Genomic DNA, 17131 nt, shown 5'->3' with positions numbered 1-17131 from the left:
CCGCCGCGGAGGGGCGCGGGCGGGCTGCCGCTGGGGGTGGTGGGATAGACTGGGCGCGGCCGGTTGTGCGGGCGGGCGTGGGGTGCGGGCCGGCTGCTGCTGTCCAAGTCTCTGCGGCCCCCCAGGGCCCTCCGTCCGCCGGCGCCATGGGCAATTGCCACACGGTGGGCCCCAACGAGGCGCTGGTGGTTTCAGGTGAGGGGGCAGCGAGGGAGGTGGGTGTGGGACGCCCAGGGCCGGGAGGGTGTTTGGGGCGGGGGCTGTGCCTGGGAGGATGGGGCCCGGGCTGGGGAGCGAACGGGGAGGGACTAGGCCGGGGAAGGGTTCAGAGAGTTGCGGCAGAGGGGGTGGGGCTTGAGACTACGGGGCTGCTGGCCGCACCTGAGACCCCTTCCGGGAGGGTCCCACTTTCCATGCTCGACTCCCTTGGACACCCACCAGACTCTCCCCGTCCCGCGTGTTTGCCCGTGTTTATTCCCTCCTTTCTCCGCCTCCTGCCTGGGCAGGGTCTCCTCTGTGGCCTCAGGATTCCGGGAACACAGTTTGACTGGATGCCAGCGCCTGGGATTGGGGTTGGGTCGCACGCAGCTCTGGAGGGCAGGTGTCCGTCTCGGAAGGGGCCTTGGGACATGGATCCTTGGGCTTCAGGCACAGACCCGTTAATTCCGAGCAGGCTGGGGCTCGCTGGGGTTTACTGGCACTGCCTTCCGGGGAGACGCGGGTGCGGCCTCTACAGGTTGAGAAACAGGGCTCTGGGGCTGTGTCGCTCTGTTTGCAAAATGCAGACTCCGGAATTTCTGTGAGCTTAGGTGGGGCGGGGGGGACCGCAATATTGGGGAGGGAGAGGTATCTTGCCGTAAGGCTGCTATTTAGATTGTATATTTGGGTATCTTGAGAAGTGGCTGACGCTTTTCGAGCCACCAGTTTGTGCAGCCCTTGGCTCACAGGTGCTGCGGAGGGACTGGTTTTCCTGACAGCTTGGAGGCCTGTAGCTGCAGGAATCCCTCATGTTTTACTTCCCGCTGTCAATGTGGATTCTCAGCCTGTGCACAGCATTATCGGTGCTGGCTGCAGAGTTGAGCATAAGAGGGTGGGCTGGGCCAGGGCTTGTAGCTGCCAGCCCTTGGGAGGTGTGATGTTATGAATCCATTGGAAACTTTCACCCCAGAATATGGCCTCTGGCTCAGTTTGGATCTCAAAAATCAATCTCTCCCCTGGGACAGGAAATCCCCATTCTCCCTGACTAGGATCCTACTCCTATGGGGGAATTAAGATAATTCATTTCTCTGAAAACCAGAGGTAGCCTTGAGGTCATGTGAGAGACACCACCCCCAACCCCACCCCCCCAGAGAGCACTGAGGCCAGACTTCCTCTATAATAATTGGGCCAGTCTCCCAGCCCCCACTCCTAGAGCAGGCTTTTAGAAACTCAAATCTGCACTGCGCTTGGTTTTTTTCTAGTGGGGTTTCTCTCTAGAAGCCCAGACTCTGGGCTGAAGAGCCAAAAGCTCTAGTCATGTCCTTGTGGAGATCCTTGAGACTGAGGGGCAAGAGGAGCCCCTGGGATGGGCTGCTCTGTGTCTTCTAGTTGCCTGGAAACTGGTTCTCTGGCCAGAGGCCAAGGGAGTGCTAGCTTTGAAGATGTTTTAGGGGTGGGGTAAGGAAGCTGTGCTGAGAATTAACAGTGCTGGAGTCAAGGGAGGGTGGAAAAGAGGGAGACAATGTGTGGCATAATAGAACCTTGGGATTTGAGATGATCAAGCTGAGCTGTGGCTCTCTTGTTTGTGGACTCCCAGCCCTGCCCCCACCTGGTTACTTGGGCCTACATCTAAGTCCAGGACATCTCACACAGCCCAGTTTCAGAAGGAGGATGCTGATATATTTCATGTTGATCTCTACCACTTGAAAAGTCTGGAGGTTCTTCTTATTGCCTTACCTCCCTCTTTCATTCTGTAGTATAAAACCTTCTCTGTTTCAACTTTTGGGTGTTCAGAAGGGGAATCCAAATACAATATACCTTTCTCTCATTTCTACAGTAGGTCAGAAGTTCTCAACCTGGGGTTTGTGGATAGAATTTCGAGGTCTGTGCGTTTGAATGGGGGCGGGGGTACATTTTAATTTCCACTAACCTTAACAGAAATTTAGCATTTCCTTTGGTTATTAACATCAGCAACAACCCTGGGTCTAGTGGGATGCTGCTTGAGGATCTACCATAAAACTAGCTGTTACTGATTCTTTCAAATTTGTTACTATATTTTGAATGGTTTTCTTTTCTAATTTTTGGAGGAGGAGGTAATTAGATTTATTTATTTAATGGAGGTACTGGGAATTGAACCCAGGACCTTGTGCATGCTAGGCGTACACTCTACCACTGAGCTACACCCTCCCCCTGAATGTTATTAATAGTATCTTCTTTATAGAAGAGAATGGAATTTTATTGCAAGAGTAAATGGAATGATGCATAAGACAGGTTCTAATACTCTGGTGGGAACTTAATACCATTTAATGCTGAAAAAAAATATCGGCAACAAACCATGATAGTATTAGCAGATATTTCCTACCATGCTGTTGTTACAGGCACCTTAAAAATCGTTCATGCTCATCACTACTTTGAAATTAAACTGGTTGTTAAATCTACCACTAAATCTTATTTAATGTATTACTATATCCCACATATTGCTATGTATTACGTATCATACAAATTACTGTATCACATATTTGGTTGTTTTAATATTTTGATAACTTTCAATACAATTTGTTTCTTCCATATTTTATTGTATGCATTTATGAACATTCTAGCATTGCCAGACTACTAAGGGCAGTGGGGGGTGGTTGGCTCAAAAAAGGCTAAATCCCCCTAGTCTTAGGGGGAAGAAAAGGGTGGAAGAGAGGCAGGAAAGGAAGGGAGTGTTCCTGAGAGGGCGACCGGCGCCTGTGTCTGGGGAAAGCTAAGCAAAGGGCGGAGGTTATCATGGGATATTTTGTGATTAGGAGAGATTTCCAGGCCTCAAGACAGAATTAGGGGTCAAGGAAGGACCACCTAAGTGTCCTCTTTTGGGAGTGGGGCTCAGGCTTAGTGTGACCAGGAAGCTGGGAGGAAGATGCCTTCCAGGGGAGGAGGCTGCTGGGGGTGGGGCAGCCTGGCAGTCTCAGCTTCCTGTTGTTGCTACCCCTGGGAACCTAGCCATATTGCCCTTGGCCAAGGCCCAGCTTGAGCTGTGGCAGCCTGCTCCCAAGGTCAAAGAATAAGTTAAATAAAGGGTGGACACCTGCCCTTGGCTCCTTCCCCTGCAATCCCACCTACCTCCGCCTCTACCTCCTTCTCCCACAGCACATTGAGAAAGTCCCTTGGAGCTGGCCAGAGGAAGCTGCCCCAGCCCCCACCAGGCCAGAAGGAGCGGAACAAGCTGTGATTTTTGACCCTCTTCCAGGTTCACTGGAGAAATGGTTTGGGTTTCAAAGTGACTGCTTGTCTTTAGAGACTTCCCTTACCCCATCCCCAGGGCAGGGAAGCCTGCGGTGGCTTAACCTCAAGCAGCATGGGTACTTCCACCGTCAAGAGGCAGAGACCCAAGACCTCTTCCCTCCCCTCCTAACACGTGGTGGGGCTGCTCCTGGCTCCCTGGACCTCTGCACACTTTGCATGGGGCAGACCCAGGAAACAGGGTTGGCCACCCAGTGAGCAGTGTCAGATGCTAGCTCTTTAACCTGGCAGGCCCACCACAGTGGGGGCAGCCTTTGTTCCTTTGCTTCCATCTATTCAGAATTTGTCTCCAGTTCGCTGTTTCCTGTTGTCTGTTCAGTTGTTGGCCTGACCCAGGCTCTAGAGTTGCGCTAAATGATATGGTAGCCACAGGTGGCCACGTAAATTTAAGTTAATTAAATTAAAATTTAATTCCTCCAGCCACGTTTCAAGTGCTCAATAACCACATGTCATTGGAGGCGCTGTGTTGCTGTGGAATATTTCTACCCTCGAAGAAAGTTCTCTTGGATAAAATTGCTCTAGAAGTTATCCCCTTGCGTCAGCCACTATGTCCCGCCTGGGTCACTGAAGGAGGCTTCTATCCAGCCTCCTTGACCCAGGTTCTTCCTCCTTGTGCAAAGTAGTGTTTATAAAATACAAATGTGGCTTTGCCACTCCTTAGCTTAAATGACTCCCCCATCTCTCTCTCTCTTTCACACACACACGCACACACACACACAGACAGCTGCTCAGCCTGACACCTCAGACACTGTGATCTGCTTTGTCCCCTGCCATGGGGCTTCAGAGACACTGTAACCCAGTCACACAAAGTTCCCCTGACCTTTGACCTTGGGAAGCACGCACCCTAAGGCTTTCCTGAAAACCGAAGTTTGTGAACGCGGAAATGATGACACCCACTGGCTTTTTCCCAATCACATTTCCTTTGAATCATGTTTCTGAACACATCTTTGCACTGCAAGTGAACTGCTCCTCTTGCTTTTTACTAAGTTTTCTCGCACTTGTGGAGTAATTTTGGCATCAGCAGGAGGGTTCACAAGAAGAATTTCAAGAATTGATTTTTCTTATTTCTGTGTATAGAGCCTGCTGAGTGGGTCCGTGGCATGAATCTGAGTCATGGCCAGATTCAACATTCTGTTTAGTTGATACACAGTATCCAGGAATCTCACTTCCTTTTTAGACCTTTTCCCTTTCTCTTCACTTTTCCCATTGGTACCATGAATTGGCCTTTGTTTTGAGGCCTTGCCTTCACCATCCACACTCACAAGAGAAACAGTCACTCTGAATCCCTGGGAGTAAAGAACCAGCCTCCCTGAGAGGTGTCTGCTGGGCATGAGCAAGGCCCTACCTTGGCTTGGAAACCCCCTCCCACCGGCAGTCTAGTGTTGCCCCTTCCTCCCCGACCCTGCGTTCCCTCTCTGACCCTGCATTCCCTACCCTGAGAACAGACAAATCACCTGGTATTACAGTCATTTCAGGAAAAAAATCCTCCTAATCTCACCTCCTTCAAGATAGGAGTTGCATTTTTTAAATTGGAGCATAGTTGATCTACAGTGTTGTGTTAGTTTCTGGTGTACAGCAAAGTGATTCCGCTTTACATATATATGTGTGTATACACGCACACACACACGCATATATTCTTTTTCAGATTCTTTTCCATTATAGATTGTTACAAGATATTGAATATGGTTCCCCGTGCTGTACAGTAGGTCCTTGTTTATTTTATATACAGTAGTATGTATCAGTTAATTCTGAGCTTCTAATTTGTCCCTCCCTCCCACTTTCCCCTTTGGTAATCATAAATTGGCTTTCTGTGTCTGTGCAGTTAGGAACGGTATCTTCATCACTGTATCCCTAGCACAAAAACATACTTATTTGTTGAATGGGTGGTTGAATCAAAGAAGGGAGCTTTTCCTCCTCACTCCTGGTCACTGAGGTCTCTTGTGTTCTCTGAAAGCACTTACATTCTGAGCCACTCATTGGTTATCCTCCTCTCTCTGCAAATTGCCTGTTTACCAAACTAGATACCAAGGCCCTTAGGGTATATCTCCCATTTATGTGCAGCCTCACCACCTGGCACCCAACAGTGAGAGTTGTCAAGTGTCAGAGCAGCAGAGTTGCTGCTGGAGGCATGGAGGGTAGGCAGACCCAAGAACTGACTGACCAGCAGTGGTTTGCTTTGCTCTCCAGGGGGCTGTTGTGGTTCCGACTATAAACAGTATGTGTTTGGCGGCTGGGCCTGGGCCTGGTGGTGTATCTCCGACACTCAGAGGTAAGGGCCTGGGGGCTTGGGAGCTGGGCATCCTGGTGGGCAAGAGAGACAAGGGCTTCTAGGGAGACAAGGGCTTCCATCCTTACCTGCTTCACCCCACAGGTCATCTAGAGCACCCACCACTTGCCATATTCCATCCGAGGGGGTGGGGGCCTCCTAAGAAGTAGGTGAAGTGGGTGGCCCAGGAATGCAGGAGGCTGTCTATGGGCGCCTCCTCCTTGGTGGGTGTGCTTTTTTCCATTGAGGGCATCACTTCTGTCCCAGAGAATTCAGGGTCATGCCCAGGCAGAATCCTAATTCTCTGATTCTGTCTCAAAGTTATTCACGAAGCCTTAATTACTTACCCTGTTTGGAGTGGGTCCAGGAAGGGAGGAAAGGCTAAAGGGACCCCTCACACATACCCTCACCTACACAGGCCCTGGGACAGTGCAGGCAGGGGGCTAAGTGGCAGAAAATGGCTATACCGTCTGAAGTGGCTCTGACAACAGCAGGTTAAAGACAAGGGATGGGGATCTAAGCTGTTGATGCTGGGACAGGGACTGGGCAAGACAGATCTAGACCTCCTCAATCAGTCTGGAAAGACTTACGAAGGAAAGGGAGATTTCTGCTCCCCAGAGGGCCCACCATCAGGCTCTACCTGCTGGCTTCCCCAGAGCCCCCGGAGGGGCCAGACTTGGCCTAGGCCTCTCCTGCCTCCCTCACTGCCCACCCAGGAGGAGATGAGGCAGGTCACCTCTTCACCATCACCCCCTTCCTGGCTATGGGAGACCAGGGGAGGGGGCCAGATCCTTCCAGGCCAGGACCCAGGCAGCAAGGGCAGCAGAGCTGTGAATGTGTGGACACATTGGCAGTGGGGTCATCGAAGGGGAAGCAATGGAGATTCCAGTGGAAAGCCCCCTCCATCCCAGCCCCACCAGTCAGCAGAGAGAAGCCCCATGGCTACACTGAGCTGCTGGTGCTCGGGGCTTCAGGGCATCTGAGGGTGTTGCTAAGGGTCAGGGGCATGGGAAGTGTGTCACAGCTTTTTAACTCACAGTAACCCCCTCCACTGCCCTGTCTTTCCCCTAACTTTGCCCTGCCTGAGTTGAGGGACACTGGGAGACTCTTCTGGCCCAAGGCCAAAAGTGTCAGAGTATAATCAGTACTGGTCACATCTTCCTCTCAGGTGGATCCTAGGCACTCCTGAGTGGGCCAATTGGCCTGTCAGAGGCCATGGGGTGCCCTCTCCAGAGACATTGACACCTCACCCCACCCACATGCAGTCCTGGGACGACAGAGTGTCTTATCCAAACAGCTCAACGTATACCCTGGCCTCAAGAGCTTGCCGCCTGCCCACAAACCTGTCCTGCATGGGCATCCACTGCTGGGGCCACACCCCAGCAGCCCTTTCTCCACATCCTTGGTCCCCCTTCCTGCTTCTTGCTCCAGGGAGCAGAGCCCCAAGACAAGAGAGCCAAGCATCTCTGACAGCAGGTTTAGAAGTGAGGGGTGGGGGGCCCCGTACCTCTTCCTAGGAAACTGATCTCACATACTCAGGCTTAGCATCCTCCCGCTGGTCCCACTTGCTAGGTAGTCTGAGCCTGCAGCCCTTCCCCTTCTTGGGCCTTGGTCTGGGGGCAGCCCCTTCCCCAACCCCTAGCCTGCTTGGGGCAGTTCCTCAAGCTGGGCCTTTATTTCCCTAGGCCAGCAAGAGCCTCTTAGGTCAGAGTAGAGGCTTCCAACCCAGCCTGGATCCTCCACCTCCCTTTTGAGATACTTTCTGCAGCCATCCCACACATCACTTACCTTCAGTGTCAGCCGTTCTTCTCCAGTCTCAGTGAAACCCCTCCTGCTGCACTTAGCTGCCACATCCTGTCCTGTCCTATTCTGAGGCCCTGATGGGAGCAGCTCTCTCTCCCTTTCCTGAGCGACTCCTCCACCTCTGGCATCTGAGCTGCAGCCTCCCATCTTCCCTCCTTCCCTCCCTCCCTCCCTCCCTTTCTCCTTCCCCAGAAGAGAGCTTGATGGATTCCTGTCTGAGCTGGGTCTTTAGAGTCCTCTCAGGCCCAAGGGTGCTATTGTTAGGGACTCAAATGAAGGCAACCTTTGCACATCTGCATGGCTGGAGCCCTTGGGCTGGCACTGGGAGACCTGAGCTGGGGGATCCACATTGCCTACTCTTCCCCATCCCCCCAGCCCACCTGCTTCTGCTCCCTCAGCCTCAGCCTCTGTCCTCCCTTCCTCTGGTTTAAGGAAACTTTCCACGATGTCCACAGCCTGGACTCTGCCTGGACCACCACCCTACATTCAGTCGCACACATGCTGCCCAGCTAGGGTGGGCTAGGTAGCTTCAGGGCACCTGGTTTTCTTTGCCATGACTCTGCCAGTGCCCAACTCTGGAAATTCCAAAGTGAATGACTTCGCCATCTCCTGGTTGTCCTGTGTATGTTACGGCAGGGGCACACTTTCTCCCTCAGCCTTCTTTGACATACCCCTCCCCCCCCATATCAGAAAATCCAAAAATTTCTTTGAGCTTTTCAGACCCTAAATTGCTTTCTTAGTGATATGTAGCACAAACCTTAAGGGTTTGTGACCCAAACAGGATTTGGTATTTGCTGTGGATTATTAATCCCCAGAGTGGCTTCCCCGACCCCTAGTTTCTGGAAACATAGGTTTGACTGAGTTTGGAGGGTGGAACTGAGGCTGTGTCCAGATTGTGCCAGGAATCTCCTGGGAACATGAGGTGGGGAGCCACTGGCATGCACAGGCCTCCCGACCTCAGGTCACAGGCCCAGGGCATCAGCGGGCTTTTCCCCCAGCCCAGAGTCTGGGGGCTAGAGAAGAGACTGGAGGTCTCAGACCAGCAAGGGGGTGTCCCTGTCCCCCTACAGCCCTAGGCTGAGCTGGCAGTGGGGGTTGGAGGATTGAGAGCAACCCTGCCCCACCCCCAGGCATCAGGCATCAGGGGCTTGTCTGGTAACCACTGTGTGTGTTTGCTGTGTCCCCTCCCACCCCTTCCTGACCCTGCCTCTCCCTACCCCCTGGCTGCTCCTCAGACTGTCTCTGGAGGTTATGACCATCCTGTGTCGCTGTGAGAATATTGAGACGTCGGAGGGGGTCCCGCTATTCGTAACAGGGGTTGCACAGGTAATAACCCACCTGCTTCCTCCTCTGTGTCTAACCTTCTCTCTTCTTGCCCTGAGGGGCCTGGCAGGCAGGAACCGGATGGACTCCCCTCCTGAGAGTGTGCCTTCCTCCCTCTGCCCCCACCTCTGCTGCTCTGGGTGGCAGGGTGGATCCCTGTAGATCCCCAGCTCCCTTGCCCTCGCTCACTGGGGCTGCTAGTGGGGAAAGAGCCAGGACTTCTGGAAGCTCTGCCCCAGTCTGTCAGTGGGTGGCCTTGAACACCAAGCCTAAATTGGGAGTAAGTTGAGGCAGGAGACACAGGCCCTTATGTGGCAGAGCTAGGCTGTCCAGGTGGGGAGGGTTCCATCCTAACTACTCCTGCAGAAGTCCTGGTCCTCCAGGCACCAGGAAGCCCCTGCCAGCCCCTTCTCCAGGCTGACACCCCAGTGTCAAGCCCTAGTCCTCCTCCCTGCAAGGCCAACAGATGGGTCCCATGGGGAGTTCTGTTCACCCTGTCCCTGAGCAGAAAGAGCCTTGGCCATTCCCTGCCCCTAATTCTGTGTCAAGAGGCCTTTGAGCAGATCTCTTGTCACGAGGTTGTAGCTTCCCCGTCCATGAAATGGGAAGAGTCACGCCCTCCCTGTGCCTCCTGTGCCTTGCAGGGATATTGGGAAGGCAAGTAGAACAATACAAGGGCCCTTTGGAATTTTCAGAAAAGAAGTGCTAGGGAAACCCAAGCTGTATTATGAACCTGATCTCATTTTGAAAAGCAAGGGACCCACTGTCTCACTCCTCACTACCACGCAGCGGTAGCCATGAAACCCACTCCTGAGCCAGGGCGTGTAGTAACTCCAAGTGCTTTCTTGACAACGCACAGGTTCCCATCTTCCTTGCTTCATTCACCAGCTCCCTTTTGAGTACCTTGTCAGTTCTGGGCACTGTAGAGGCAGCAGTGAACATCAGAAAGGCCCTGCCCCTCAGAGCCTGCGTGGTGGTGGGTCCCCAGGCTGGAAGAGACCTAAATGTCACCTTACCCATCCCCTTCCATCTCGTGAGATTGTTCTTCAGCTTCTCAGGCAAAACTGCTGCACCACCATCCCCATCTCACCCACCCCTTGCTCTCCTTGAAACAGCTGCAGGTGCCCAGGTCCCTTTTCAGCTGGGTGATGTGGACTCTTGAGGATTCAGATTGTCTGGGCATAGCAACTCTTTGTAGGGTTAGTGCTCCTTGGCCAGGAAGTTCTAGTGTGACCCCAGCCCTTTTCCCCACTGGCCCAGCTGGGCCCAACCCCAGAGGGTGGGTTTCTGGTCACTATTGCCAGGTGTAGGGAGGGCCAGGCAGGGAGGGCTCCTCTGGCAGGGGGCAGGTGCCAGATCACCTCCATCTTGGCGCAGCAAGACAGTTTTCACAACAGTCTCCTGGGGCATCCCAGGGTGCTGAGCAGCCCTGGGGAACAGGTGAGGGCCCCTGGGGGATGTTCAGATGTCACCCATGGGCGCCTGCAGAGCACAGCCTGGAGTACCAGCCCTTATCTGCTATCCCAGGACATAACACACACAGCTGCACCTAGACTCTGCCCACCCTGCCACAGCCCAGACCACCCATGACCACTTCTCTACTACTTCCTTTTCCTCCTCTTCTAGCCCAGCTAACGTGCGCAGAGGACATGTGTGCACGTGGGTGGCACACTGCACTCCTTCCTCTGAGCCACCTAAACCCACCTTATCCTGCCTTCCCACTCATCTCCTCATATGCTCCCGGCTCTGACCCCTGGAGGGTCCCCTTCCACCCTCCCCTGCCACAGAACCCCTGGCCCATCCCAGCTGAAGCAGTGAGGTATCGGACTCTCCCTGCACCTCAGGCCCTGGGCCCCCAGACCTATGCCCCTGTTTTGCATTTCTTGGCAGGATTTCCCTAGAGATTATGACGTTGCAGCCCCGCTGCGAGGACGTAGAGACGGCCGAGGGGGTAGCTTTAACTGTGACGGGTGTCGCCCAGGTATAGTAACTCAGCAGCCCTGCGCATGTCCGTTGAGCTGCCTCGTCCCCATGCTGGGGTTTGGGGGGAGGAGGAGTAGAGGACGGCAGCCAGGGGCAGGATCTCTCCAGCGCCCCTGCCCCACCCCCTCTTCCAAGAGAGGGTCATCGCCACTGGAACACACTCGGCCTCTTGACCGCCCAGCAGGACTAACAGACACCCCTTCTTTCCTCAGCGGGCCCACAGGGGACAGAACCAGTGCTGAGGGCTCCTGTCTCGCTAACCCCACCCCATTCTTTGCAGGTGTCGGAAATACCAAGCCCCAGAATCCAGGCCTTCCCTGTTCCTGGGGTCGGGGCTGCAGGGCGGGGACCAGAGGGCGAGGCCACGTGAGGCAGGAGAGCTCTGGGCTCTGGAGTTGGAGGCTGTGTTATATTCCCAGCTCGGTGCCTGGGTGAAGGGCTTCCTGCTCTCAGAGGTCCACACAGGGTGGGTTCAGCCATCTTATAGACCTCTGGCGATGGGGTTGTTGGCTTAGTATCTCGGGAAGGAAAGGCAGGAGGATGCCCACCCTCGGTGGCGGCCCCTGGACCTGTCTCCTGCCCTATCCTGGCTCTCTTTCCTAGTCTGCTTGTCTGTGCCCCTGTTGCTCATTCTCCTTTTCGCAGAGACCTGCAGGCTGAGGGGCAGCTCGTGGGCTGGGTGGGTGGAAAGGAAACCCCAGATGCCCAGGAGAGGTCATGGCAGGGCCTGGGGCTGCCAGTGAAGATAAAATTTTCTCAGTGTGGGAGTTCCTCATGTCTTCTCCCCACTGGAGGCCTTGGACAGACCCCACCTCCTCTTAGCCCCTAGGCCTCCAGGTCCAGAAAAGGAAGGGAGGGGCACAGCCACCATCCTCCATGCCTCTGGGTCTTGGGCCTCCTCTGCCTCCCTCCAGCCTGGCTCAGGCTCCTCTGTGACCACTGGCAGGTGAAGATCATGACCGAGAAGGAGCTCCTGGCCGTGGCCTGTGAACAATTCCTGGGCAAGAACGTGCAGGACATCAAGAACGTTGTCCTGCAGACCCTGGAGGGGCACCTGCGCTCCATCCTCGGTGAGTCCCTGCCCAGCCCAGGGGCCCCTTCCCTCTGCTGCCTTCAAGGAGCCTCACAAGGTCCCCAAGCCAGGGCCAGGGAAGGAGGCAGGGCAGGCAGTCCCACTAAGAGGCTTCTAGCTAAAAAGCTGCAACATTTTCCTTTCATTATTTCTTGTCAAAACTTCAGGTGACTTGGGTGAAGGGGAAGGTGTTGAGGTGGGAGTGCATGGCTACCAAGCACCTGGTGCTGCTTGGGACACTTCCTCATCCTGCCTGGACCCTGCAGGAGAAGGCTCAGTGTTAAATGCTGTTAAGAAACCCAGGAAGACCCAGCTCAGACTGCATAACCCCTGCATGCACTCAGACCTCTCTTTGCATGCCTCCTCCCTTTCCCAGCAGCCTGGGCCCCTGGGGAGCCAGCCCATGATCCTTCTGCCCCCAGGGACCCTGACGGTGGAGCAGATTTATCAAGACCGGGACCAGTTTGCCAAGCTGGTGCGGGAGGTAGCAGCCCCTGACGTCGGCCGCATGGGCATCGAGATCCTCAGTTTCACAATCAAGGTGCAGTGTGATGGGAAGGCTGTGGTCTCCGCATCCATCCGGCAAGGGGGAACATGGCAGGTGGGGCACCTTTGTGCCTGTAACTGTTCCCAGGGATGACTCCCTCTTCCCTCCCCAGGACGTGTATGACAAAGTGGACTATCTGAGCTCCCTGGGCAAGACACAGACTGCCGTGGTACAGAGAGATGCTGACATCGGAGTGGCCGAGGCCGAGCGGGACGCAGGAATCCGGGTACGTGGGCTTTCCTTCCTGGCCCCAGGGACAGGGAGCTCAGGGGTGGGGGACTACAGTTGTTCAGGGGACCCTCAGCATCTGCCGCTCCTGTCCCCAGGAAGCCGAATGCAAGAAGGAGATGTTGGACATAAAGTTCATGGCAGACACCATGATTGCTGACTCCAAGCGAGCCTTCGAGCTGCAAAAGTCAGCCTTCAGTGAGGAGGTCAACATCAAGGTGAGGAGCCGGAGGGCATCCTGCGCTGGGGCTCAGGGCTTAGCAGCCAGCCTCTGATACTCTGACCACACTCCCGCTGCAGACAGCTGAGGCCCAGCTGGCCTATGAGCTACAAGGGGCCCGTGAGCAGCAGAAGATCCGGCAAGAAGAGATTGAGATCGAAGTTGTGCAGCGCAAGAAGCAGATTGCAGTGGAGGCACAGGAGATTCTGCGCACAGACAAGGAACTCATTGCCACGGTGCGCCGCCCCGCTGAGGCCGAGGCCCACCGCATACAGCAGATCGCTGAGGGCGAGAAGTGAGTGCTGCTGGGGGTTAGTCTGGCGCCTCTTCTGCCCGTGCACTCCCTCTGCTCCCCTGACCAAACTTGGAAGCCACTTCTCCCCCATGTCTGCTTCCTCACTGTCAGATGGGGTGACCCGCCTCCCCCATGGGATTGTTGTTAGGAAGATGGAATTAGATGTAGGAGGTTGGCATAGAGGGCACCCCAGTTAATCCCTTCGCTCATTTGCATCTGGGAGCAGATACCGTTTCCCTGGCCAGAGCCAGAAGACCAGGCTACCCACTCTCATGGGTCCCCCACCCCAGACACCTGCCAAAGCAGAGGGCTTGAGCATTTGCCAGGCAAGCCTTGAGGGGCCCCTGGCACTTCCCACTGATCCTGTCCGGCCTGGACTCCCCTAGGGTGAAGCAGGTCCTCTTGGCACAGGCAGAGGCTGAGAAGATCCGCAAACTTGGGGAGGCAGAGGCAGCAGTCATCGAGGCCATGGGCAAAGCAGAGGCAGAGCGGATGAAACTCAAGGCTGAGGCCTACCAGAAATACGGGGATGCAGCCAAGATGGCCTTGGTGCTGGAGGCCCTGCCCCAGGTGAGGCTCCCACCCCAGGCTGGGACTGACTGGGCAAGTGCTGGACTTTTCTCAGCTTTGTCAGTAACACAGCAACAAGCTGGCTAGAAGGATTAAATGGGGGAGTACTCAGCAGAGGGGAAGCACCCTCCAATAGGATAGGCAGGGGCTCATCCCTAGCCCACTGGGGTTGGGTGAGGTGGAGACAGGAGGGAGAAACACTGGATGGACAGGGTTGGTGGACGGAGTCAGCACCAACCAGCTCTCCTCTCATCCCATCTCTTAGATTGCTGCCAAAATCGCCGCCCCACTAACCAAAGTTGATGAGATCGTGGTCCTCAGTGGGGATAACAGCAAGGTGACCTCAGAAGTAAACCGACTGCTGGCCGAGCTGCCTGCCTCTGTGCATGCCCTCACAGGCGTGGACCTATCTAAGGTGTGTGTCTAGCTCTCTGCAGTGGGGTTGTCTGGGCAGCCCATGGGGCTGGCCTAGGCGGAGCAGTTGGGTGCCCTGGAGCCAAGTCCTCATGGCATTTCCCGTCCTTACAGATACCACTGATCAAGAAAGCCACCGGTGCACAGGTGTGAGGTCCCGAAGACCCACACCCATCAGCAGCAGCCACCCCTCCTTCAGCACCCGTTTTAAAACCACAGGGACAACGGGAACGTTTCTGACTCTGGTGCCTTATTTTATAGGGACCAGAAGTGCTGCGTGCTCAGGCCTCTGGCTGTCTTCCCTTGTCCTCTACCCCACACCCTCACTTTCACTGCCACATTCATCTTGTTTGTCTCTTTCACCCTCATCTAATGTACGTCTCTTCCTTTGTCCATTTGTCTTTCTCTCCCTCTTTCCTCCCACCCTCTGCACACATCATGTAGTTTAAGCTGAAGATGTTTGTTATAATCACTGTCTGTCTGTGGAGGGTGGCCCTGCTGCTCCTCCGAATCCTGGTGCCTTGAAGTTTTCTGTGCATCTGTCCGTTCCTCCTGTGTCCCTGGCTAGAGCTTCAGCGTAGGTGCAGGGGGTCTGGGTAGGACGGACACTCTGCCTTCTCCTGGCCTGGTCTTCCCAGCCCTAAACCTGCCCCCAGGAAGCCCCCAGCCTCTCCCACTCCAACCCATCTCAGCCCAGGTAGCTGCAGCTGCAGGCCCAGGGCCATCGCCTCTCACTTCCCCCCTGCCTGGCCCCAGGCCTGCTCTCATACCTTACCTCTCTCTCCCCAGCCCGGGGCACAGAGGCGAGGCCTCCTGTGTATAGCAACTCCCTCAGTTTACTACTGCCTTAGGAGGCCCTGCTTGTGCTCAGGAAAGTCCCCTTCACGGACATGTCCCTACTAGGTGGAGTGGGACTTGGTCCCAACTCTGCTAAGCCTTTCTGGGATCAGGATCTAGCCCGTCTAGGGACTAGAAAGTGTATAGACCCTCTTCCTACTAGGGCTGTGCCATCCTAGGTATCGGGCTGGGCCCTTCCTGTGGGCAAAGCTGTGCAACCCTATACGGAGTCTAGTGCTGGAGACTGGCCAAACTCTATACCCTTTGTGCCATCTTTCTTCCTGGCCAGAGTGATAGGGTTCCAGCCATTGGGAAGCAGCCCAGTCCTCTGTCTCCTTGCTGTAGTGGAGGCAGAAGAGCCCAGGGCCCAAGCATCCTGGCAGGGGTGCTGTGGGTGTCCTATGGTCCCAGTTCCCCACCCTTTGCCCCACCCCAGCCTGTGTAGCTGTTCCTGCATGTGGATGCTGCATGTCTGGTCTGGGGCTTGGATGCTGCACTGCCCCGCTGCCTGTCCCTTCTGGTAAAATAAAGATCTGGTTATGCCCACACCCTCTATGGTGTCTTCTGTGAGGGGAGAGACTGGGAAGCAAGAACCAACCAGGTCCACCACCTATAAACCCCTTCAGTTTGAAGGCTACACTTTGCCTGTTCTTTCCCACCCTGGCCACTGGGGGGCATCAGCACACTGGCCTTGCTCTTGGTATCCTGAATCAGGGCCGCCATGGCCCAGGTGCTGAAGCCAGACCAGAGCCCTGGGAGACCTGGTTCCACTGCAGACAGAAGATGAAAGGGGCTGCCAGGCTCACTGCACCTCTTTGCCCGTCCTAAGCTCCACTCAGTAATGGAGGCTGTGTCTCAAGAGCATGAACTCTGGAGTCAGATTGCTTGTGTTTAAATTTTAGTTCTAGTGGGGAGGGGATACCTCACTAGAGTGGTTAGAGTGTATGCTTAGCATGCACGAGGTCCTGGGTTCAGTCCCCAGTACTTCCATTTAAATAAATAAATAAACAAACCTAATTACCTTCCCCCAAAATAAATAAAAATTATAAAATGATGAACTACAATTTCTTAAAAAAATAAATGAAATAAAATAGAAAGCACACGCTTAGCACGTACAAGATCCTGGGTTCAATCCCCAGTATCTCCATTTAAAAAAAAAGTTAAGAACATCTGTTTATCAAAAAACAAACAAACAAACTAATCTCCAGGGAATTATGTTGAGCAAGAAAAGCCAATCCCAAAATGTTACATACTACGTATATGATTCCAACTATATAACTTTTATTTTTAATTGTGGTAAAATACACATAACATGAAATCTACTCTTAACCAATTTTAAATGTACAGTTCAGTGGTGTTACATTTACGTTATTATATAACCATCACCACCATCCATCTCCTAGAACCCTGCATTTTGTGAAACTAAAACTCTATACCCATTAAACAATAACCCCCCATTCCTCCCTGCCCCCAGCCCCTGACAACCACCAAACTACTTTTTGTCTCGGTCGATTCGACTACTCTACACATTGCACGTAAGTGAAATCATATGGTATTTGCCTTTTGTGACTGACTTCTTTCACTTAGGATTATGTCCTCAAGTTTCATCCATATGTAGCATCGGTCAGAATTTCCTTTCTTGTAAAGCCGAATAATAACCCATTGTACGTCTATACCACATTTTGCTTATCCATTCATCTGTTGATGGACACTTGGGTTGCTTCCATGTTTTAGCTATTGTGAACAATGCTGCTATGAATGTGAGGGTACAAATCTCTCTCCAAGACTCTGCTTTCAATATTTTTAGGTGTATAGCCAGAAGTGGTATTGCTGGGTAATTCTGTGTAATTTTTTGAGGAACTGTTCTCTTTCCCACAGCAGCTGCAGCATTTTACATCCCACCACCTACCAACACTGCAAGTGTTTCAGTTTTTCCACATTCTCACCTACACTTGTTGTTTTCTTTTCCTTCCTCCTTTCTTTCTTTTTTTTCCTCTATTTCTTCCTTTCTTCCTTTCTTTTTTCTTTTTTTGGTAGTAACCATCCTAATGGGTGTGAGGTGTATACACCATTTTTTGAAATGACAACAT

At 53.7% G+C, this 17131-nt stretch overlaps 1 protein-coding gene across 8 annotated transcripts; it reads left to right on the top strand.

Moving 5' to 3' along the window:
* Positions 1-9: 9 nt before the first annotated feature.
* FLOT2 (flotillin 2) lies at positions 10-15589 on the top strand. 8 transcript variants are annotated; one of them, XM_072938997.1, is made up of 12 exons: positions 53-195; positions 3331-3430; positions 5671-5752; positions 10766-10856; positions 11805-11928; positions 12353-12471; positions 12590-12703; positions 12804-12923; positions 13006-13220; positions 13607-13790; positions 14056-14205; positions 14319-15589. In XM_072938997.1, exons 4-12 carry the CDS (start codon positions 10782-10784, stop codon positions 14355-14357), a joined length of 1140 nt encoding a protein of 379 aa, XP_072795098.1. In that variant the 5' UTR covers positions 53-195; positions 3331-3430; positions 5671-5752; positions 10766-10781; the 3' UTR covers positions 14358-15589. The 8 variants fall into 8 exon arrangements, with proteins under 8 accessions (XP_006212001.2, XP_072795092.1, XP_072795098.1 ...); XM_072938993.1 differs by lacking the exon at positions 53-195 and adding an exon at positions 8788-8878 and having other exon boundaries at positions 3346-3446; XM_006211939.4 differs by lacking the exon at positions 3331-3430 and having other exon boundaries at positions 10-195.
* The last annotated feature ends 1542 nt before the right edge of the window (positions 15590-17131 follow it).

This window comes from Vicugna pacos, chromosome 16 (assembly GCF_048564905.1).
Source record: "Vicugna pacos chromosome 16, VicPac4, whole genome shotgun sequence".
Lineage (NCBI taxonomy): Eukaryota > Metazoa > Chordata > Mammalia > Artiodactyla > Camelidae > Vicugna > Vicugna pacos.
The sequence above is the reverse complement of the archived record's forward strand: the minus strand, read 5'-3'. Positions and strand labels throughout refer to the sequence as shown.

Bases quoted from the DNA above. Each gene is read 5' to 3' on its own strand.
- FLOT2 (XM_006211939.4), top strand. From the start codon at position 147: ATGGGCAATTGCCACACGGTGGGCCCCAACGAGGCGCTGGTGGTTTCA. The intron at 11,929-12,352 runs GTGAGTCCCTGC...TTCTGCCCCCAG, and splicing joins GCACCTGCGCTCCATCCTCG to GGACCCTGACGGTGGAGCAG. The intron at 12,704-12,803 runs GTACGTGGGCTT...TCCTGTCCCCAG, and splicing joins AGCGGGACGCAGGAATCCGG to GAAGCCGAATGCAAGAAGGA.